Source organism: Sebastes umbrosus, chromosome 5 (assembly GCF_015220745.1).
Source record: "Sebastes umbrosus isolate fSebUmb1 chromosome 5, fSebUmb1.pri, whole genome shotgun sequence".
Classification (NCBI taxonomy): Eukaryota; Metazoa; Chordata; class Actinopteri; order Perciformes; family Sebastidae; genus Sebastes; species Sebastes umbrosus.
The window spans coordinates 20717931-20742859 of record NC_051273.1 but is presented as its reverse complement, the minus strand read 5'-3'; the positions used below and the strand labels follow the sequence as shown (position 1 = coordinate 20742859).

General features: G+C 41.2%; 1 protein-coding gene across 15 annotated transcripts in view; it reads left to right on the top strand.

Annotated features, from left to right (window-relative positions):
• The window catches only part of celf5a (cugbp, Elav-like family member 5a), a 253865-nt gene extending 229184 nt beyond the window's left edge, over nucleotides 1-24681 (top strand). For 2 of the 15 annotated variants that reach the window (XM_037769138.1, XM_037769136.1), the window contains exons 7-13: nucleotides 1909-2074; nucleotides 10538-10615; nucleotides 15264-15479; nucleotides 15786-15878; nucleotides 17975-18118; nucleotides 22949-23112; nucleotides 24218-24681. In XM_037769138.1, the coding sequence (XP_037625066.1) occupies nucleotides 1909-2074; nucleotides 10538-10615; nucleotides 15264-15479; nucleotides 15786-15878; nucleotides 17975-18118; nucleotides 22949-23076 (825 nt within the window). In that variant the 3' untranslated portion in view covers nucleotides 23077-23112; nucleotides 24218-24681. The remainder of the gene's footprint in view (nucleotides 1-1908; nucleotides 2075-10537; nucleotides 10616-15263; nucleotides 15480-15785; nucleotides 15879-17974; nucleotides 18119-22948; nucleotides 23113-24217) is intronic. The other 13 variants (XM_037769149.1, XM_037769148.1, XM_037769151.1 and 10 more) reach the window with 11 other exon arrangements.
• Nucleotides 24682-24929: the final 248 nt, after the last annotated feature.

Sequence of the window (24929 nt, the reverse complement as noted above, 5' to 3'; positions counted from 1 at the left end):
TTTTTTGCACGTTACCGATACAACAACCCCTTAAAACTCTGATTAGCCACGCATTTCAAAGATCAGCCAACAACAGCCATTTAAATAATAGGATAGGATACAATATATTCAGAAGTGCCTTAATATTACTTTAGGTCCTGGGGCTACGGACGTTTGGAAAGCCCTTCCCTCCCTTCACAATATGCCACATCAACATTACAGAATATGAAACTGCCGGGGCTACTGGCGCCATAGCCCAGAGAAACGTGCAATAAAAGTCTGCCTTAAGCCCCAAAGCAACGGATCCACTCATTTCATAAAATCCCTGCAGCATCTGAAGGCTGCAGGACTGGTAAATGATAAATCCGGAGCCTCTGAGAAGCGCCGTTACGCAGAGCGCAGTGCCGTTACACACGGCCATTCACCGTGTTTACCTTCATTAAATCGTCTGAGTATAGTACAGTACAGTTATATATGGACCTCTACCCACATCAGACTGGTCAGTTATAACTTGATATTCTACTGTTTTATGAAGGAGACGTCCGGTTATCAGGACGCATCATAGCCCCTTTTCCAACTTTCATTTTAGCAAAAGTAGCGTCTCATACAACTGCAAACGCTGTTGTGTAACATTAATTAATATGTGACCATGTGCGAGCTGAGATACATTAAAATGATTGCTCAAATAGCGTCGGACCGATATAATCATATAAACAGTTTCACCAAATCTATTTATTTTTTATTTCTATTGTTATTATAGTAACTACCTGATGAAAAATCGTACTCCGTCTGGTTTGCTGCGTTTGAATGACGTTTGTGATTGGCACAGCTGAGACAGTGATGTGACTGGCTGAGAGAGCATTTAATGTTCACCACCCAGTCCTTTTGCATGTTGCGCTGCTGCACATACATGAACCAAAATAGAAGGTGCGCATAGAGAAGCCTACACAGACTGTACGCCTAAAGACCTACCACCTTGTGCATGGCATTTATTATTCAAATTTCAACTGAGAATGCAATGAATGCTTTTGCACCCTCGTAGAACCGGGCCTGTTTAGCAGCATCATCATAAGACCAGTTAGTCAGTAACAGCAATATGCAACAGCAAGACCATCAAAAAAAATGTATGCACGGTGCGTACAGGATTACAGCTTCCGGCGACACTAGTCTCTTTTCAGTGGCAAAAACTGGTCATTTAATTAAGTTCCAACTTCAAATGTATTCTGTTTGCAAGATGCCTTCTAATTTTGGCAAAACTAGCCCAGAGAAAGGCCTAGTGGTTTCAGACTGAATTATAAAACAAAGCTAATTTTAAACTCTGGATGAATGTCAGGCTACAAGCAGACATCATTACGAATACATCAGAAAAATTTGAGATGAGGCCGGGGAAAAAACAGAGGAGAATATCAGGCGGCGGTGGCGTTTTTCTATACAGCCAGAGTGTTGTGAAGTTTGACAATTGTGAGGAAAAAGCATTGCAACTCTCTCGCAAACTTTGCCTGTTCCCTGAGCACAGAGATAATGTCCACATGTCAATGCCTTGATTTGTATGAGCCCAACAGACAGCTATTAAATCGTTTCTGCAGCTGGTGACAGGCTCCCTGCTGGGAGGATAGACAGATTCACTAAACATAGGTTGACAGGCTTCTTTTTTCTTCCCTTTCTTTTATTCCGCTCTACTTTCTCTGTACTTCCCATGCACTATCCATCCATCAACCTCAACATACATCCCTCCCTCTGCTCTACCCTTGCTATGTTTCTCTCCTGCTCCCCTTCTCCCGTCTTTGTCTGACTCCTTCCCAACTTACTATATTTTTCATTACCATCTGTCCTCCCCTCACCTCTCTCGCACCCCGTTCTCCCTCCCGCTCTCTCACGCATCCAACCCTCCTCTCCCTCCACCCATCTCTCCGTGTCCCTCTTCTTTAGCTCATGCAGCAGCAGGCAGCCATCATGGCAGCAAGCCACGGAGGTTACCTCACGCCAAGTGTGGCTTTCCCCGCCACGCAGATCCACCAGATGGGGGCGCTCAACATCAACAGCCTCCCACCCACCCCCATGACCCCGGTGTCGGGTGAGTTTCATCAAGCCCTGGGTGAGCACTTTAATTCCCTTTCCTCTTGTGAGTGTGTGTTTGTGGATTGCGGGGGGGGTTAGTGATGCCACGAGTTGTGTCTCTTGTATGCTTGTGTTAATGTCTTACTGTTAGTGTGTGTAGGTTTTGTGTGGGTGTGTGTATTTGTACGTGCCAGCGAGGTTCTTGTAGGTCAACTTGGTAATGTTGTAGGAATATTTGCGTGTGTGTGCGCAGTGTGAGACAACAGATTCTCACTCTCTACTCGTCACATACCGCCGCTTGGTCAGTGCCCCTCGGCATCGGCATGTATCTATCGTTGTATATACTGTATATATTGTGATGTTTTAATTTTGTCTAATGTTTTGTTGCACTAGTGTTATTTCTGTTCTATGCTCTAATGTATTGTATCGCCTTGCCTTCTGTCGCTGCTTCTCAGCCAGGTCATCACTATAAATGAGAATTGGTTCTCAATTGACTTGTCAGGTTAAATAAAGGTAGACAGGCCTCCCTGCATGCACATTCAAACCTCCGCAGATGATCCAGAACGACAACAAACCCAAAACAGCACACGTCACTCCGCTGCTCATATCCCTCCACTGGCTCCCAGTTGCCACTCGCATCAAATTCAAAACCAAGTTGCTCGCTTACAAAACAGCAAAAAAAAAAAAGACTCCCGCCTACCTGAACTCCCTCATCCAGGTCGACACGCCCTCCCGCCCACTACGCTCGGCCAATGAAAGGCGCCTGCCTGGTACTCCCATCACAACAGGGCCCTAAGTCGCTAGCTAGACTCTTCTCCTCTGTAGTCTCCTGGTGGTTGAATGAGTTACCAAACTCAGCTAAAGACCCAGCTCTTTCATGAACACCTCCGCTGATGACATTCATGCTATTGATGATGTTGATGACGATAATATTAATGATGACTATATTGAGGATGTTGATGATGTTGATTAGGATATTGATGATGATGATGACGTTGTTGATGTTGTTAATGATGATGATGACAAAAAAAAATTGCACCTGTGTCCAATCGGACTTGAAGCTGTTGTTGGCACTTCTCACGTTGTTCTCTCCTATCTAGATCCTTGCTTGAATTGTACGAACTCTCAGATGTATGTCGCCTTGGACAAAAGTGTCTGCTAAAGGAAATTGTAGAGTAAAAATAAATAAATAAAATGGGAGAACGACGCACGGGGTACCCCTCTAGCGTTACTTTTGGACGCCGTGTCAATGACATGCTTGTTACATGCATAGTGTCCTTTCAAAATACATTTCTGTTTTTACAGTAAGTTAGGTTTAGGCAACACAAACAGTTATTTAGGATTAGGAAACGGTCGTGATTGACAGTAACTTCACTGACTAACGACTTATGTGACTCACAGGGCTGACGATACCAACGAGTCATGTGACTAACGACAGACTTTCACGCTGTTAATATTACGTCACTTGCTCTGACCTAATTCAAATAACACCGTGGGTGGGTTTACATTGGAGTTAGATGAAAGCCCGGTTCGTCACATACTGATGCTAAAGGGTGCCTCCGTGCGGCGGTTTCCGATGCCGAGGGGCACTTACCAAACGCCGGTATGTGACGAGTTGGGAGTGAGAACTGGTTGTATGAGAATAAAACTAGAGCTGCAGCAAGGCCAAAAGGACGGGGGACCGGCTTACTGGTATTCAAAACTGAATCCACTGGAGAGAAAGAGAGACTTAAGATGAAAAATACAGTCAATTGGATTTGCATGCTTATGTTGTCTGTGAATGCAGAAAATGTTTGGGGATAGTAGCAGCAGAATGAAGAATATCAATAAGTAAGTTTACAGATAAGGCGCTAATTTCCCCGTAGTATTTTGACCTTGTGCTTTGAAGCACTTTGTGCGTGCATGATCTGCATGCAGTTGGTTTTGTTTTCCATAACAAACACCTCCTATGCAGATACATTACAGAGGAAAGGGAAGGACTTTGAAATGCCTACCCACTGCATAACATTTGCTTATTCAGCAGTGCTTCATTTTCCTTGAGACAGAGGAAACTTCAAGATTCTCCACTCAACAAAAGCATGAGCCGAAATAAATAATACAGTATCCAAGTCTTTGTTGTGCTCCGCTCACCTACTTTGTCAACACTGCAGTATTGAGTTTTTAAGGTGATGACTTTGGTAACTTTAAACCAATCAGCGCGAGAGAGAGAACAGCCATCAGTGCAACAAGGCCTGTTTTAGATCTTCTTTATAGCCATCATAGGAATCCTTACCACAAACTTGCTGCACTATATCAAATTCTCTCTGCACTGTGGTTCCTGTGGGGAAGAAAAATATTCTCTTAAGTTGAAATTCGGTTCACTTCTTCATTCACAGACACAAAGAAACGGACAGCTTTATTGTACAGCTCCTGTTTTGTTCTGCTTTACTCACTTCACAACAGTTGAGTTACAATAAACAGGATAGACAGCAGACCAGGTGTGGAAATCAATGCTACAGGACCCTTATTAACCTTTTTAATCACGCAATGTGTCCACCTCAAGCCATATGAGCGCGTGTACATAAAGTGAGATGATGGAACATGCTGTATCTGTACAGTACATCTGCAATCACTTTCAACGTCGTTCAATATATCTCGAGAGGAGATCCATTTGTCAAATATTCACGGTGATGTTTTCCGTGCAAAGTGTGCACTTTTGGGCGGGCATAATCAATCAGAGACAGTGATTAAAAGTGGAGCTCAGTCTTGCTGAGAAGCCTCTTATTTTGACGGGTAAAGCACTGACAGTATGGCAATTCAGATCTTTGTGTTCCGCATGCATACCTATATTTTGCAACACAATAGTGCTGATGAAAGATTGTGCAACTGTATGGCAAGGAACTCGGTCTCTCTGTGCGTATGTGTGTGTGTTGGAGGCTTTGTCCTCCAGTCTGATTGTATTGTTTGTGCTGTTTTTGTGTCTTGAAAAGATGTTTTTGTACCGCTCGAAAGCTAAAATCCGTGCCTCGCTCTAAAGGAAATATTGCAGAATTTTGTTAGATATTCTTCAAAAGCTAAACAAAACTACCTCTGTTTCGGAAAATGGAAGACAATTTTATATCAGTCGGTAATGCCAGGAGCTAATAACTTGGCTCAGGCAAAGAAAAAATATATGTGTAATACAGAGACGGGAGGAAAGGAAGCAATGTGAGTGCCTCTAAGTCTGTGAATCTGATGTGTGAAGTGGTGCCATTTATCTGCTTTTGGACATGCTTCTGTGTAAGCTACAGTCGGCTGATTACCTTTTATTATTGAATGTAATATATTATTAATCCTTGAGAGAAAGCATGGCTTTCGTGAATTCTCAAGGACTATCATAAATATGAAATGTTTTATTTCCCCTTTTTTTCATTCATTAATTCGAGTGTGGCTGCCAGCAGCTGCAGGAGTGGTAGTTGCAGCTCGCTGCTTTGGTATACACAGCTATTTTCTCTCTCCCTTTTCACACTTGTGGCTATGACTTATTTAGAGTTCATTGAAGGAATACAACATTACTGGCAAGGCTGTCTGTATAAGTAGGCCAAGAGACTCTGACACTAGAGACTGTAGGATGTCTGCCACGAGTCGGTGGAATAATTCATTGTAATATCTGAATCTGTTTTTAGGGTCTGGGAGCAGAGTGCTTCTCTGCTTCGACAGAGGTGTAATTTATGCATTAAGTTGTCTCATCAACCAAATTAGAGCTCAAAACACATCTATAAATTCTGACATTTGGCAGCTGTGTTCAGTTGTACTAAGGCGTAAAAGGTAGAAAAGGTTAATGTCCCTTTTCCTTCCAAAAGGAGAGCAATTGCCAATTGACAGCCAGACTACTGCCTCACTGAATCACCTACACGGCTCTGCATTAACATAAAGCTCCAATAGTAGCTTAATAGATGAGAAAACCTGCCAGATCTTGAGATAAATGTGTGACATTAATCTTTTATTTAGATGATCAGTATAACCTCTGCAACATAAAAAAAAAAAATCTTGTTTGTGACAGCGAGCCGGAGTACAACAAAGAGGCTCAGAGGTTAAGGGTGTTACTCTGCAAACAATGAGACATCCATTTGATCAACAGATGCAAAGCATTTAAGCTTGATGGTGCATAAGCCGTTTGCCAGATGGTTCAACTGATTAGAGCATGTATCCTTACAATGATGCATGATGATGCTTTTTGAAAATAATGTTCACCAGGTGCCGCTCCCTGAGCGCTGCAGAAGAAATAAAAGTTAAACAAAACAAGAGAGAGAGAGAGAGAGGGAGATAAAGAGGTTGGGGGGAGGAGAGGAAGGGAGAGAGATGCGGATCCTGCTGGGTGTATGTGGTGAAGAACACGTCCTGTCAAGGATGCTTTGTTAGGATGTGAGAAGTGTGTAATCAAAGTCACTCTAATGCTCTGTTGCATGGCGCTGCTCTACTCTGAAGATGTACATGCGCAAGTACATATTACACAAAATATACTGCAGATGCTCCGCAGCCAGAGACAACCCACTCACAGGCAGCCTGGATGTGCCTCAACATCCCCGCCGGATTCGAGCATGGTTACACCATTGATGCAGAACACCTCCATGGTGACAAACACCATGAAACTAATGAGCTGTTTGACATTGTGATCTTTCTCAATATGTGCACCTGTCCTCCACGAAGCATCATGCATGTTATACAGATATTTTATATTTAATGGCCAATCTAATGCAAACAAATGCTAAGGGAAGATAAGGTTATAAGTTAACCTACCAAAAACTAAATATTAGGGCTGTCAATCAAATTGAAATATTTAATTAATAGCATGATGATGTCCATATTTAATCATGATTAATCGCAAATTAATCACACATTTTTCATCTGTTCAAAATGTACCTTAAAGGGAGATTTGTCAAGTATCTAATACTCTTATCAACATGGGAGTGGACAAATATGCTGCTTTATACAAATGTATGTATATATGTATTATTGGAAATCAATTAACAATACAAAACAATGACAATTTAGCATAAGAAATATGCTCAAATCATAACACGGCAAATTCAAGCCCAACATGCAACAACAGCTGTCAGTGTGTCAGTGTGCTGACTTGACTATGACTCTCCCCAAAACTGCATGTGATTATATTTGAGGGCATGTCTGTAAAGGGGAGACTCGTGGGTACCCATAGAACCCATTTTCATTCACATATCTTGAGGTCAGAGGTCAAGGGACCCCTTTGAAAATGGCCATGACAGTTTTTCCTCGCCAAAATTGAATGTAAGTTTAAAGCGTTTTTTAACCTTCTTCGCTACAAGCTAGTATGACATGGTTGGTACCAATGGATTGTTTAGGTTTTCTAGTTTCATATGATGCCAGTATCTTCACTCTGAGCCCGCTACAGCCTAAAAATCGCAAGTCGCATTAAAGCGTTAAAGAAATTAGTGACATTAAAACAAATTTGCGTTAACGTGTTATGATCGTGTTACCTTTGACAGCCTTACAAAATTTAAAAAACAGCACTGCATGGTAGGGACTCAGCTAATGAGAATGAATGAGAGTCCCAGAGATTTACTGCTATGAGTGACATATCACATCCAAGCTATTTGGAACAGAGCACAGTTCTGTAGTCTGTTCAGAGCCAGATGAAACAGCTGGGAAATGAACACCTGTGTGTCCTAATTGATGCTGTGACCTCCAGCTTCCAGCTCATCTCAGACTGTAAAAATGCTTTCACTGTAGTCCCCGAGATTCCTTTTACAATATTTTTATCTTCAAGGGCAAAGATATCAACTTAGAAGTTGCTCAAAGGGCCATTATCCCTCCAAAACAAATGCACCATCTTTCACTTAAAATCAGGCTTATTGCATCACAGTCATTTCAAATCCCAGGAGCACAAGTGAACAGTGACAACAAAAGGTATCCCAGTTCCTGGTGCGTGCGAGTGAATTCAGAAAGCACAGCCACGGTTCTCGGCCGGACCGGATCTGATGTGTGTGTAAGCAAAACTGAACTTCACACGAGCAGCAGAGCTTCACAAGCTGCCCAGCTGCTCTGCTCGGGGATCTGAAAGTCAGGCATGTTGTTGTGGTCACTGCCTTGTATGTACATCAGCCTCAAGATTGGAACCGGCAGCACCAGAGGGTTTGCCGTGTGGAAGTTGTTTAATGTATGTTGTATTTGATATTCACATAGTCCACTTTTAACATTAGCTGAAGACAGATCATAGTACATTATTATTATTGTTAACATAACATAGAATTAATATGTGTTTTAGTGGTGTGTATACTTGGAGACCAGTGTCTTTTATCTGTTCAACACATAACTCGGGTCCGCTATTCCATATTTGACCAGCAGTTTGGAGGAAGCGTTTATTCAAAGAGGTGTTGTCGTGACTGGAAGGTAGAGAACGATGTAGTTTTGCTGTGGATTGTCGAGTGATGCGGTGCCTATGGTGGAGGGTGCATAGTTTGGAAGTCCAGTGGTTGGTGCACATCTCATATGAGATCTTAAAAGCAGGGAAAATGGGCAATGGCCTTGTCCACTACAAAACGTCTTAGGGCTTTCCTCTATTATCAAGCAAGCAACGGTGGTTATCGTAGGTGAAGCCCACTCTAAGGGCCCTTTCACGCCTACCTCAGTTTAATCCAAACCAAAATTACCAAAATGAAACCTCCTTCGGACGACACTCCGGACCAAACAGCCGAACCTTGGTCCGACGAAAAGAGGTGGTCTCGGTTCGGATCAAATTGAACCATGGTTTGGTTTGTTCGTAAGACATTTCCACCCTGGTAGATAATAAAGACTTATTGTATTTTATTGTATTATTCTGGTGTGAAAATTTCTTTTGGGTGGTTTGGACTTTCAGACCAATTACTGGAAGTTTTTACAGGGTATCACTATGTTATAAGAGTAGCGCAGTGCCTTTAAGGACTAACGGACAGTGTCAGAGAGTGACAGATAAAATAGGAACAGGGCGTCCAACAAAAGCTGAGCTCAAACCGTTGCATTGCGCTGTTCAGCACTGTGCAGCACCGCGTCACTCACGACCTGTTGCTGACGCTCGCTCGCGTCGCATCCAGTTAGGACACGGTGTGAAACCAAAACTAACCGTATCAAATGTATACAATATAACAAAAATGCGAACTTTCAGGTGTGAAAAGGCCCTGAGACACTGCAGACCTTATCTTTACAGACTGTGGCTTGACTCTTCAGTTCTCCTCAAAGCTCCCATTTCCAGACTTTCCTGATGGAGATGAGGATTTGGTGTTTTGAACTTGACAGTTTGCTATTCATTCCCAGAAAGCTGAGCTCTTCTCCAGACTAATCATTGAAGAACATCATGGACTTTGTATTTTAATAGTTTAAAGATGTTTTGATTTGCTTCCCCAGGTATTTATTTATTCATTTGTTGATGCTTGCTTCCACTTCAGCCCTCAGCCAGAGACGCTGCATAGCTGTACAGAGTTACGTCATCAGCATACAGGCGCATTCTCACAAACATTAACAAGGTCATCAGCGGAGATGACAAACAGGAGGAAGGTTTAATAAATTAATTAAGGTACTAATCCTACTCTACCCAAGCAGAAATCCCTCAAATCACAGAGTACAGATGGAGTGCACATCATTGGTCTTTGTTATGATACCAACAAGTGTTTAGTTTGTTTAGTTTGTGTTTAGTTACTTTAAGTCCTTGAAAACTTCATTGAATATTCATAACTAAATAAGCAAAAATCTAAGTAAAACATTAATCATCTAATCTGCGTCATCAGGACTGTGTGGGTGTGAGTGATTGACAGTGGCCTGGCAACCCACCAAATAAATACAGATCTCTCATGTGAAATATCAACCCAAACAGAAAACTGTGTGTTCTTGTAGGAGCCCGTCACTCATATTGAGAAGCTGATTGAGAAAAAAAAATTTTAAGCGGAAAGACTGTATACCTCCTACAATCAGTTGTGGATGACATTATCAGTGAGAATCACCCGTTATCTAACGCAGAACACACTGTGCCTCAATTTAAAATTGTATTTTGATGTTCATTTAAATACGTACTACACAATGGCACACATTCATTTGGAAGTGCATTCGCATCTTATTGCTTCACAAATACCCCCTCTCAGTCGATTAGTCCACTAATCGGTCGTTTTGGTCTTGGTTGATTAAGATTTCTTAAATCGATTAGTCTTTTTTAAATGCTTTTTAATGCTGAATGACTTATTTCTAAGAGACTTATGAGCATATCTCTGATAAACACAAGATTTAAAGTGGTGCTTTTGTGTGATTCTTTGTGGAGTTTTACAGATCAGTCGATTAAAGGAACAGTGTGTAGGATCTGGCGGTATCTAGCAGTGCGGTTGCAGATTACAACTTCTACATCCATGCTTCTCCCATGTGCCAAGCGTAGGATTGCTACGGTGGCCGAGACAAAAACAGTAACGTTAAACAAGTAACGTTACCGGCCCAAGCAGGAAAAGTTAACAGAGTTTGGTTTGTCTGTTCTGGGCTACTATAGAAACATGGCGGAGCAACATGATGGACTTCGTGGAGAGAGGACACCCTCCATATGTAGATATAAACGGCTCATTCCAAGGTAACGAAAACACAACGATTCTTATTATCAGGTGATTATACACTAAAGAAAACATACTTATTACTATATTCCATTTCTGCCAATAGATCCCCGTAAATGTTACACACTGGTTTTAAAGTAACGGGCAGTATTCAGAGTCACATAGTTTTTCCTGATATACCAACTGGCCTTTGAAAAAGCTGCCCTTCACATATTCATATTTATTATTCACACTTTAAGGACTAGACAGACATTTTCTCTTTGAGTCTAAATGCATCACATTTTAAATCAGTTAGATGAAAGCATCTGTTTTGAGTGCTTATTACTTGCTCCAGCGAAAAGACAGTCCTTGTGCTGGTAATGACTGCACTCTCCAGCATGAGTATAGCATTGCTCGTTGATTTGAATGTATAATTAGCATAATAAATGCTTCTGTCGCATGTGAAGACTCCTTTCGCGAAGCAATCGTGGCAAGGAGCAAATCAACAGTTTTCCCCCCTGTAAGAAGCAGCCTGTAGGAATATGAATGTAATTCTGCTTCCATAACATAAATATATGTGACATACACATATTCATACTGTTTTGCAGCGCGGGTCTCTTTCTTTGCAGTAATAAGAGTGGAGAAGTGAAGTGATATTTAAGAGCTAGCTGTATAGAATATGTAATCTGCGGTGCCGTGGCTTCGTATTCACCCACGCAGGAGTGGGGAACAACATGTCATTATTACAGGCCGATACACGTAGCACACACTGACATCCGCACTCGTGTGTGTGTGTGTGTGTGTGTGTGTGTGTGTGTGTGTGTGTGTGTGTGTGGTGTGTTGTGTGTGTGTGTGTGTGTGTGTGCATTGTAAACAGGCTATGAATACAATTTTCCAAGAACTATATGTCCACTGAGGTATAAAATGAAAATGTCTTGTTATTTTCTAGTTCAGGATAGTAGGAAATACGTCCCCATTTCAACTGAGGAGAACATTCTCAGGGTCCGCTCATGTTGGGTCATTGTAACAGTGAGGATAAAGATGATGGCTAGGCTACATAAATGGCTTTCTCGTGTAATCATTGTTTTATTGGCCGTGGTGTTGCTTATTGTCTTTTCCTTATATCATAACCCCATTTTGTCATCCAATACATGTATAACCCAGCTACTGTAGTATTCAGTTTAGTGTAGTTATTATGGATAAAGCTTTGCCTCACCACAATATCATCGCTGTTTTTATTACACTTGTGATTTTTATGCTTATTCCCCGCTGTGACATTTCCAGCATGATAACCTGACTGGACTCGGTGGCCTCGATCTGTTACTGTTGTCATGTGTTCTCCTTTACCGCAGATGTCCAACTGCTGACCCGAGAACTTACGTAATTGCATGTAAGGGGTCCAAACTACCACTTACTACTACCACCGCCGCTACCCACTACAGCTGCTGCACATACATAGACGTGCACGCTCCCACAGCACTGCTAAGCCTCGGAAAATGAATTTGCCTGATGATGGAGAGGGTGCATTATCTGGCGGTACAGTAGAGTGCGTGTGGCCCGAGCAGACTAGCTGTCTCTAGCCCTCAGAATAGGAGCGGCGGTCTCCTGGGTCCTGGTAGGAGAATGGGCTGAAGCTGCAGTCTAATTCATCACAGCTCCGCAGGAAACAAGCAATCGTGGGGAGGCTTCAAAAAAAAAGGAAACCGGCGCAAAAGACACAACAGCTCTCGCTGGACCCAGGCAATTCCCCTGGTCACTGCAGTTGCCTGCCTGACTGTCAGCCTCCTCATGACTTAAATGCTGAGGCAGAGAGAGGAGAGATTGTAGGTAAAGAAGAAGAAATTCCATATGGATATGTAGATGATATTACTCAGTGGTGGGAGGTTTCAGCGCGTGATGTACAGCATATTTACCGTGGCATTAGCATAAATCTCAGCGTATGTTATACGGGATGTGATTGTTTACCCTATCTGGACCACCTCTCACAGGGGGGTTCTTTACTCAGGCACCAGATTGTGGGGATATGGCCTGCTGGAGGGTTTCCGTGACAACCTGGGCTTTCTGTCCAATCAGGGCGAGGGTTTCCAGATTGAGAGGTGGTCCTCGGGGGAGCTGTACTTCAACGAGCTTGGCTGCTTTGCCACGGAGCAGCCCTTTTAGAGAGACCATCACACAGTGAGATTCTGCTCAAAATGGGTACTTTGATGTTCCTGGCATAATTGGAAACACTTTCCAAAGGAGGGTCCTTTTAAAATGCATTGAATGAGAGAGGACAGGGAGCATCCAATTTCAATTCCACTCATGAACCATCCTGCAGCTGCCTTTCAGGCGTGCACCATATATGTTACGACCCACCCATTTGTCAAACTGCCAACTGTTGTTATTTTGTCTCTTTTTATGATGTATAAAAGTAAGAGGCATCTTTGTGTTTTTGCTACCTGCTCGTTCAAGCAAATCTCCCTCTGCAATCTCCTTCTTTTTAGTTCAGATCTTTTTCTTTTTTTATCTCTCGCTCTCGCTCTCTCTCTCTCTCTCAGAAGTTGCATAGTGGTTTCATCATCTTGAGCAGTAGGAGCCAGCAGGGTATCGCACAAACATTACGGACAGGCTCATTTTTCACAGGTTGACTTCCCAGCTATCCTGCAGGATGTGTCACGACAAACGGCGGATATGTGACAGACTCACGTCGCACCCGTGTCCTTGCATTAGAGAGGAGATGCAGTGCTTTGTATGTTTGTGCGAATGTGTGTGTGTGTGTGTGTGTGTGTGTGTGTGTGTGTGTGTGTATAGATCTACTTGTGCTGGGGTGTGTTTACTCTCTGTACACAATAGGGATGTCAAATTTGGGCAAAAATTATGTTTGAATATTTGTTCTAAAAAAAAACAAAGGAACAAAGGTTTGAACTATTCGAATATCTATTTTTGTGCATTATGTCCATGACACCGAGTCCTAACTAGGGATGTGGCGGTGAGGACATTTTCCCACTAGTGTTACTGATTACAACGGACATTTTACAAGAAAAGATGATGCTCAGAAATGGATAATGTACAACGAGCCGGTCATTGTTGTGGAAGAAACCCTGACGCAAAGGTTTTTCTTTCACAACAATGACCCGCTTGCTGTACATTATCGCGAATATCACACAGCTACTTACTGAAGACATTTTTTTTTTTTTTTAACCTTTATTTATTCAGGAGGAGGTTCACTCTTTCAGGAATGGCCTGATCACATTCACACAGTTACACATTCACACCTGGAAACTGCCCAGTACAACCACAGTCTGATCTGCTGGCCACTGAGCAGCTCCACTGTAGCGGTTGGGGTTAAGAGCCTTGCTCAAGGGCACCTCAGTGGTGGTAATGAGGGAGGGGCAAACGCTGCTTTTCACTTTCCCCTCCCAGTTTTATCCTGCGGGTCCGGGGGATTGAACCGGCGACCTTCCGGTCTCAAGCTCGCTTCTCTAACCTTTAGGCCACCACTGCCCAAAAAATCAATATTTTGACACAAAAACGGTCTGCTATAAAGAAATTACAGACCGCAGAATGCCATCATTGACCAATCAGAATCAAGTATTCAACACAGCTGCGTAATAAATATCTATAACGCGCTTCCTTTGATAGGTGTGTGCCCGAACACTGTGTAACACCGACTACTGCGGCAAGCCTAGTTCTAACTGGCCGCGAGCGAAGCAGCACTGCACAGAGCGCCGTTTTGAGCTGAACTTTTGTCAGACACCCTGTTCCTATTTATTCCTGACACTTGTTTTGAAAACACTGCAGTGGATGAGGAACGTGTGATTCGTGAAGTTGAAATGAGGACTTATCTATACGATACCTCCTCATTTCACTACAAAACCCTAAATAAGGAGGCAGCTGGCTGGAGGGTGATCACTAGGGAGCTGAAAGTTTCCTACTTGCTGTTGGCTTTATTGTATGTCATTTCCAGTAAATATCACAATATAAAAAACAGCAAGTACTACTCACCCATCTTTTAAGTGGTTACGTCTCCAGTCTGATCTCGAACGGACAGCTGATGGTTTGTTTACATGACGTAACGCTTGCTGTTAGAACACAGTGTCACGCACTCTGCCACCGAGTTCTCTCCATCATTACGGTTGTTGTTGTTGAATTATTCCTCATTCAGCTTGACCTAACGTTACATTTCATTATCAATTAATGAAAATGACATTGTGTAGGCAGACAGCAGCTGTAGTAATGTTTCTTTTCCACAATCGAATAGTCATTTTCATATTCAAATGTGTTTATTTATTAAGGCCACACCACCTTTTGGGGGATGGAAAACAGAAGATCCCATAGACTTCAATGCAATTTGACGTGTCCTTGGATTGTAATTTTGACACATTCGCATGCATTGTGAAACAAACGTTTATTTTACACACATTGCCTGAACCTGAGCGTTTGTAATAAATTACGGTTGATCGCCGTCATGTCCCTTCAGTCTTCCCCCGTCCAACACAGTGGCTGGATATTATTTATCCAGACATCTTTACATATTTGATTGAATCACATTAGGTTAAGTGTTGTCTGTAAATAACCAGCCTGTTAATACCCAAGTATTTGATCTATAGGCTGAGATTTACAATTTGTTTTATTTCTACATGTGCACTTACCAACTGTTTTCTAGTATCATGTAGACAGAGCCAGTAACAGTAAACCTTTTTTTCCCAGCAGGCCTCAGTTCTCCACCAGCCAACATCACCACCTCCGTGCCCAGCATCGTCACGCCACTCGTCAACGGATTCACCGGCATCCCTCATCATCAGCCCAACGGACACCCCGCTGTGGAGACTGTGTACACCAACGGCCTGCCGCCCTACTCCACCCAGAGCCCCAGCGCCGCCGACACCCTCCAGCAAGCCTTCACCGGAGTACAGCAATACACAGGTGCGAGGCAGCTTTGTTTACTACGCTGTATTTTCTGTGATTTTTTTACAATCTGCCATAAACGCTAAATGTGTAGCAGCTACGAGACAATTACTGCGGGGTAAGTACAGTATGAGTGTGAGGCTGCGTGTATTCAGATAGCGAAGGACAGCGCCTTAGAACAGAACATCAGAGAGCCTTTGATTACACATGTTATGCTTGTGTGATCGACCTTAAGCATCCTTGACATCCTTCACTGTGGGATCCCTGTTTTTACTCTCCTCTCTCTCTCTCTTTCTCCCTCCTCTCCCTCCCCTCTCTCTGCAGCGATCTACCCCGCCACCACGCTGACTCCCATTGGCCAGACACTGCCCCAACCACCCCAGGTCATCCAGCAGCAGCAGCAGAGAGAAGGTGAGGGTGAGAGAACATTATTACTTTTTTACACATCACACATCTCATCCCTGTGTAATAGACACATAAAGAAGATGAGCATGAGAAACCAATATTACTTTAGCGCCGTACACATCTCATTCTCTGTAATAGATATAAAGTGGAGCAATATTACTGAATGCAGTTCACATCTCTATCTTAGGTAATAGATATATAAAGTGTGAGGATGATAGAACAATGATAATCCCACTGTATTATTCTGTACATCTTCAAAATAGGTTGCATATAATCTACATAGGCCCATGCTTTTTTTCACAAGTAATAATTAAAGTTATGTAATAAAATCCCTCGCTGTGAGAATAGTGGCGCTGCTGCAACCCAGATGGAAGAAATTAAATTAATGAAAATGTAGAAAGTAGAAAATTGCGGCAACTAACTTGAAGATAACTCACTATGCATTGACGTTGTGTAATTTGCTGTGAATTAGTAACAACGGTTCTTTTCTTATTGGCTATGTCTACGTGCTTTTATTATTGGAGATAACAAGAGGTGAGAAAGTATGATTGAATGCCCCATATGAAGCAATCAAGCCCTCAGTTTTACACATTATATACATGACAAGTTTTATTTCTTTCTTTTTTAAAACTCTGTAACACTTTCTATAACGCCCATGTCTATAATGCATTATAAACATACTTATTATGGGCTCGTCTGCCGACAGCTCGGGGTCTCTCCCTGGCAGTCCTGCTTATAACAGAGCTAACAGACTTGCATTATATGTTCAATGAAAATGAGTATTGAGTGATGGTAAATTGTAACTTCATCATGATGTGTTCAAATGCAATCTTGAAAAATGTTGTTTTTGGCAAGAAACTTGAATAAATACAGTTGTTTGAAAGAGAAGTTTTCACAGCAATATAACATAGATATTAGAAAGGGAATTATGACCTGTTTAACTTCACTAGCACTAACTCTAAGCAGCTTATAATATATAATTACTAATATACTAATGCCAAGATTTTTTTTAATCAAAGAAAATATTTAAATAAAAACACAATGATTTATTTCCTAATCATTTTAATTGTGTGTTTTAATGCAAATAACCACTATAGATGAGGATAGCATATAGAATCGCACTGACTTTTTGGGGATGGTGGTAGAAATTAGTTCGTCTGGAGCCTTGTTGTCAGTTATAGTTCTTAGAAAGAAAATTGTAATCGGCAGGTCAGACTTTAAAAAAATCGGAAATCGGAATTGGCCAATAAAATTGCAATCGGTGCATTTAAGTGAAATGATCATGAAATGAAAAAAATCATTAAATCTATGCAAAAATATACTCAAAATATTGTAAAATGTGTTTTTTATTAAAGCAAACAGTGGAAAAATTTGAGTAACTTATAATCACATTGTAATGCCTTATGACAGTGATTATAAAAAGATGATAATGTACTACAGCTATGAGAATTATAATACACTATGATCCTTGCAAAAAAGAAATGTCAGTAAGTGACCAGCAATCATAAAGTATTATGATACTTGACCTTACATGTCATTATAAAATGTTTTTATTGTGTTGTGATTATTGTTATAAAGCATTGTGAATATATATGAGAGCTTATAACTATAAATATGCAGTGCTGTAGGCAGATTATAAACCATTATATATTCGTTTATAATGCATTATAGACATGGGCGTCATAGAAAGTGTTACCTAAAACTCTTTTTATTAGTTTTGATTGAATAGATTTTATTTATTTTGCAGTGTATTGATCACAATATAGATAGTTACTAGTTGGAAAATCTTTGATCTGTCATCTAGATTTAGTCCTTCATGTTCATATTTAATCAGACAAGTTTTGAAAATGTAAATAGTAATTTTAAATACACTGTCCTCCATTCAGTATCAGCAAATCAATGCCAGAACTTTTTCAATTTATCTTTGTGTGTTTAAGAACAGTTATCACTGATAATGTCACAGATGTCCTGGAAATCTATTTCCACTTATCTTAATTTAGTCGACTCGAGAGACTGCATAGATCAAAATGACAAATTCACAGCTGTCTCTCCCTCTGTCCCTCACCCACCAACACTCTCTCTCCGTCTCTCTCTGTGTCTGTGTTCAGGTCCAGAGGGTTGTAACCTGTTCATCTACCACCTGCCACAGGAGTTTGGAGACAATGAACTCATGCAGATGTTTCTGCCCTTCGGCACCGTCATCTCCTCTAAAGTCTTCATGGACCGGGCAACCAACCAGAGCAAGTGCTTCGGTGAGTTACTCACTGCCACTCACACAGCTATCAAGTCCAAGACACACAGTTATACCCTACTATATAAGAATAGTTTGCTTTTTCTATACATTTTTACTGACTTCTTCTTCGATAAAGCTGTCGGTATGGTTATTAAGGCTGGGACAATACACCTGTCTCCCGATTCAATACTATCAAGATACTTGGGTGCCGATTCAATATGTAATGCAATTTTTAAGTATTGTTTGTATAAGCATTGTCAAGTATTGCGATTAAGTGCGATTTTTCTTTTTTAACACTGGATCATGGGGTTAATGTTGAATTAAAACACCAAAAAAAAAATCTAAAATCAAAGAATAAAGACATTTCCTTCACAAATTAGTGGTATTTTCTTTTTAATTAATAAGGGACATGTAATGTTTTATACTTCTGGTGAATATAATCCAATCAATCTTATTTCCAATATGATTTTTATATATACAGTTCCCTTTGTTTACACTTTATTTTGAAAACCAGGGGTAGTCACACTCGTAAACTTTCGCTAACTTCACCAAGTCCGTCTCTAGCTCTCCCCGTCAGCTCTGTTTTCTTTATACATCCATGGTCAGCTCCATCGGGCCGTTTGAATGCATTTAACATAAATGTCAGTATATGGGTGCTCTACAATTGTAGCATCGGCCCATTTGACCACGGAGATGAGAGTGACGGCTGGCTTGACCAGCATGTTACCACAATACAATACCGTTTCCTGTCCATGAGAGAGTTAGCATGCAGCTTTAGCCGTGATGTCTAGCTCTGCTTTTCCTGGCAATATGTGAAACCCAAAGTCTTACAATACTTTACTCTATGTGTATTGTTTACCACTTTGGATTTAAAATGTGAGAGTGCAGGTCGTATCCACGCGGACCCTCTGCCGTTTTCTGCTTTCTCGTTTCGGCTCGCTGCTGCGGTTTGTTTTGGTTGACGGATACAGAACTGATATGACGTCACATTACTCAGACTACAACAATAAAAGCGGTAACTTCCTTCTACCTCTGCATAGACTCAAACGAAGCAAATATATAGATTTCTGGCATTAAAAAATCTATTTCAAAATGAACAAATTGCGATACATAGGTGAATCAATTTGTTTTCCAGCCCTAATAATTATATTAGTTTGTAATTATTAACCACTGACATAAAGATGCATTTTTGACAGGTCTGCAGGCCTCTACTATTATTTCTAATATGTAAAGAAGTAGAGAGCAATACAGAGGAAAATTACCTCAACATCGATTTGCATAAATACACTCAAGGGAAATGTCTAATGGATGTTTTCAGGCGTTGGACGCAGTGCTCTTTCACAAAACAAAATTTGTTTTTGCCGCATGATCTCTTATATTTTTTTCTTCAAAATATTCAGACATTTGTGGGTGTTGTGTAAAAAGTCACAGTTAAGGCGTGAAGCTTCATAGTTACATTTTCACAATAATGGAAGTTTTTGTTTTCATACTGCGCAACAAAGAATTTGTTAAACAAATATATTTTTTTCGGTGCTGTAGATTTTGATGATGTTTGACGGCACGCAGACATAAAGGATTGAAGGATCTTACCCCTGACTGACTGACCTGAATTTGCATCTTGATGACTGTGGTGTTTTGGCATCAGTGCTGTTAGAAAATGTGCTGAATACATCGTAGCCAAACTAGCCATGATGCAGTCGATCAGAGCCCATGTCCTTGTTTCTGTTTGGCAGCTGTGTGACCTGAAAACCTCGAGGTGCTGTCTCAGCATCACCGTTCTGTAACCCCAATATCTGTCAATACCCTCGCTGCTGAGGCTGATTCACACACCTCCACGCCTCCCGTCCCATTTAGCTCCGTCAGCCAACACACACCAACAAGCCTCGGGGCTTATAACAACTTTGAGGAGACAGGCAGCAGGGATGGCGGGGTGGTGGCGGTGGGGGGGGGGAGGCAAAGGACAATTATGGATCAGCATTTGTTTTCACTTCAGGGAACAGCAGAACCCTGGGCAAAATTGATCGCCAGTCCTGTCTCCCTGGGGGGACTTAATAACATATAAATTCATGAAAGAAGAGCTATTTGCAGTATTGACTTATACACTATGCATTTACAACATAATGTTAGGCCTGGGGAAACAGGGAGCACACTGGTGTAATTAATCTAGAGAGGAGAAAGAGGGGATAAACTTAGATTGATGGTGTGCAGAAGACAAGGAAACATAGAGTCAGAGAGAAAGCACACTTGTAATGTGTGACAGGACTGAGCGGAGGGCTTAGAGATCCAAGCCTGCGTCTCCTCTCCATCTCATCTCCGCTCCCAGCCCGAATGTGTTAACCTGATGGCGGGTTAGGAGGTCACCTCCTTTCCCTGCCTCTATACTTTCTTCAGACTTGCATTCAGCCTCTCCCGCGCGCCGCCCAGCCTTTCGCCCTAATGGTGCCGACCCGGAGCCGAGCAGGCCGGGTGGACGTCTCTCCCAGGTGGCCGTGAACGTGGAGAGGCTCCTGCTGTTTTCCGCGGGTCATCGGCTGCTCCTAATGACACCACAGACACGGGGGAGCGCATCAAGCGGAGACACACTCCACTGCAGTTTCTGGTCACTGAATTCTCAAGGCTTTATTTTTACCCATGATGAAAACAGGATGTTCAGCATAGGTTTGAGGAGGGGTGTATCTTGGGGGAAATGCAGACTTGTCTCCTCATGATGAACTATGTTTGCTCTTGTTTTCGGTCGAACTACTTTGCACAGGGGCTTGTGCTCATTCATTTTTGTATTTTTTGGGGCTTTCTAGGGATGTCAGAAAGCTATGTTGTAAAACATATTAAGTTAAAAACAGGAAGTATTTATAGGGATGAATTGATCGTGATACTGATTACAAAAGTAAATAGTTACAAAGGTAACAAAAGATTAGTGATTCATTACATCTTTTTATTATATTAAACCCTCCAAAATCAGCAGTTCCATCCTTCTTAACCTCCAAAATATTCTGGACATGTCATACTCTCTGAATACTCTTTTCCCACCAAAATTAGTGCGTATATGCGTTTATTTAAACACTGGAAAACCTGCTAAAAATGGACGACTCATTTCCCACTGCCAGTAGATGAGTAGCCTTTCTGTTTTTTCCTCACGACTTGACAAACATGCCAGAAAACAGGGTTAGTAAACAGCGAAACTGTTACGGTGGTTACTTCTTTTTTATATCTGTTACTTATTCAGTCTCCCTTTCAGGCTCTCAAACTAGAGTTGGTGATTGTTGCAACAGTGGAAAGACTAACAAAGATGGTTTTGATGAGTTTTATTTTGTTTCTGTCGAAAAACAGAAACAAAATAAAACGTTAGTTTTACAACGATCAGTGAGGTAAAATTACTGGTGGCTTTGAGGAGCGCATATAACGGCTCTTTCGTTTCACATCTAAGTCTACTAATGATTCATTAGATATTTTTATATCCCATTTAACCCTCCAAAATCAGTAGTTGCATCCTTCTTAACCTTCAAAATATTCTGGACATGTCGTACTCTCTAATACCCTTTTTCCACCAAACTTAGTGCATATATGTAGTTCTTTTAAACACGTGAAAACACGCTAACAGTAGTGTAATAGACTCCTTTCCCATTGCCAGTAGATGAGCAGCCTTTCTGGGGCGGTTTTCTGGTGTGTCACGTTCAACGTCACGTATGCACCAGGAATCAGAGTTATTAAACAGTAAAACGGTTACAGTGGTTACTTATTTGTTTATATCTGTCACTTATTCAGTCTCTCTTTCAATCTCTCAAACCAGAGCTGGTGATTGTTGGATCAGTGGAAAGACTAACCAAGGCGGTTTTGATGAGTTTTATCTTGTTTCTGTCAAGTTTGAATGAAGTGTGTTTTGATGATCAGCGAGGTAAAATGAATGTTTCTATCAATGGAGTCTGGTGACTTTGAGGAAGGTATATTAATTTTATGTTTTGTACGTTAATACATTTTAATAATTGTCCAAATCCATGTTGATCTGATTATTATATATCAACTTCAATGCGTGTCACATAGCATCGCGCCAGAAAAGGAGCGAAAATGAGCGTATCCACCCGGGTGTCATGTTTTCATCACTGACGATCAGAGCTGGAGCCGAAAAATACCCGTGACTAGTCAGTTGAGTCACTTATCCCGGGAATGAATGCCAATTGTAACCTTTCCCGCTGAAGACAGAAGCCAGATGTTAGTGGGTGTTTTTTTTGTCCAGTGGAAAAGAGGCTTTGGATGCCTCTCTGATCACAGAAGTGCCTGATATTACATCTCTTAAAAACTGTTAAAAGATAAAACAGATAAAAACTGTCAACCACAAGATAACATCACAACAGTGATGCTTTAAGGCAGTAACACCCCCACACTTGTTGCATCTGGAGTCCCACAGTGGTCAGTTATTTTCGCAATTGCTAAAAGTTGATGAGACGTTGTGCACCAAGAAGCAGCTGGTCGAAATCCAATTCTAACACACTAGTGTTCATTGTGGACATATTAAACTCTGAAAAAAATAATCCTTCAAGCCTGTTTTTAGTTTAAAAACAACTTTATAGCAGGCTGTCACAAGCACTGAGCATTTGCGAGGCAGCCCAAAGGTGCCACCTGCCTCAACGACAACATCCAGACTCCTTCAGGAGGCAGACAGGCCACGATGATCAAGCAGTGAAAACACTGACAGATATTTGTTTATATCACCCTTTTTTTTCCAGCAGTGTTCTCCGCCTGCCAGTTTGCAATAGATATCATCTCTAAATATTGACTTAAATTCTCATGTTAAAGCTTGTTTAGGCACTCGTAATTATCTTTTTAACTCTAATAAACTTGTACTTTTTCACAGGTTTCGTGAGCTTCGACAACCCTGCTAGTGCACAGGCAGCTATCCAAGCCATGAACGGCTTTCAGATCGGGATGAAGAGGTTGAAAGTCCAGCTAAAGAGACCGAAGGATGCCAGCCGCCCTTACTGACACAGCCTACCTTCAGTATTCATTGCAGCAGCACAGGTGAGCCAGCAAAGTGTCAAAGCCCTGTCACCGGTTCAACATTTAGATCCTCAATGCTGTTACGGTTGAAGCTGAAGATTTAACTCAGAGTGTCAGTTGAGGTCTGGCCAAACGTTGTCCTCCCTACTTCTTCGGATCGCCTGAATTTAAGAGCTCATAGTTTTCTTATCAGATAAGTAGGGCTGTCAAAGTTAACGCGATAACAACGCGTTGATGCAAATTCATTTTAACGCCACTAATTCCTTTAAGGCATTAATGCAACTTGTGATTTTTAAGGTTGTAGCGGGCTCAGTTTTATGTTATACTGTCAAGAAGGAGGCTAAATAATGCTCCAAACTAACATTAAATTTTGGCGAGGAAAAACTCTGACCTCAAGATATGTGAATGAAAATGGGTTCTATGGGTACCCACGAGTCTCCCCTTTACAGACATGCCCACTTTATGATAATCACATAACGTTTGGGGCAAGTCATAGTCAAGTCAGCACACTGACACACTGACAGCTGTTGTTGCCTGTTGGGCTGCAGTTTGCCATGTTATGATTTGTGCATATTTTTTATGTTAAATGCAGTACCTGTGAGGGAATATTAGTCATTGTTTTATGTTGTTAATTGATCTCAAATAATAAATATATATATACTTTTGCATAAAACAAGCATATTTGCCCACTCCCATGTTGATAACAGTATTAACTACTTGACAAATCTCCCTTTAAGGTACATTTTGAACAGATAAAGAATGTGCGTTTAATCACGATTAAATATTTTTGATCGTTTGACAGCCCTACAGATAAGTATTAAATAATGTGTTCAGTACATGTAAAGCTGAGTTCTTCCTCGAGCTTTAGTATCCGCAGACATGTAGAAACTATAGGGGTTGATTTCATATGCCTCACAGCAGGCGTATTAATTATGGGAAAATCTGTCATCACCGTGATTGACAAAGATTGATTGGTGTGCCAGTGTGGGTTAGCTCTCTCCAGACCATTTCACTGATATAATAGAGCCATATTGAACTATCCAAAGTTTAAAGAAACGGATCTGTGAAATGACAGCTTAATGAGCAGTGAGATCTGAAATTGCCTTTTTTTTCTTCTATTTTCCAGGTTTTAGAGGACACGTGAAGATATCTCGGAGGAGTTAAACTTTTTTTCTTTGAAAGCAAAATATGTTTTAAAAAAAATCAACACATAAGGAATTTTTTGAAGACATATCAGCATTTACTTATGAAGATATAGGTTACGGCGGGAAAAAGGAAGATGCGAAAGAGGAGGCGGCGCTCCACCGGGGGACTTATCAGTAACAGATGGCACAGTGCAAGAAAGACGGAGAAGAAAAAAAAAAACTGAAAAAAGATGTGATGAGACTGAACAACAGAACTTTTTTTCTTGTTGAGACTTGAATTGTTAATTAAGCAACAAACTAACAAACAAAAAAGCAGCAACAACAAATAGATTTCTATATACATATTATATACACATATATATAAGGAAAGAGGCGCTTGTGGCTTTTACTGTACTGGACAAATGAGGGTTAAAACTTGAAGATCAAGAAAAACAGTGGAAAAAAAGAAGCTATTCTATTCGTCCACTGACAGACTTTCTTTCTCTTTCCCTCTTTCTCTTATTCTCTCACCGTCTCTCTCAGCAAGCGCAGAACTATGACTCTTGGAGGTCACTGAGGTTTCCATTAGCAACAGTAGAACTGCAAATCTTTCACCCCTAAGGGACCAAAGGACCAAACATTTTTATTGTTCTGAACAGTAATATATAGTATTAATGATACTAATACTACAAACTACTACTAATAATATTACAA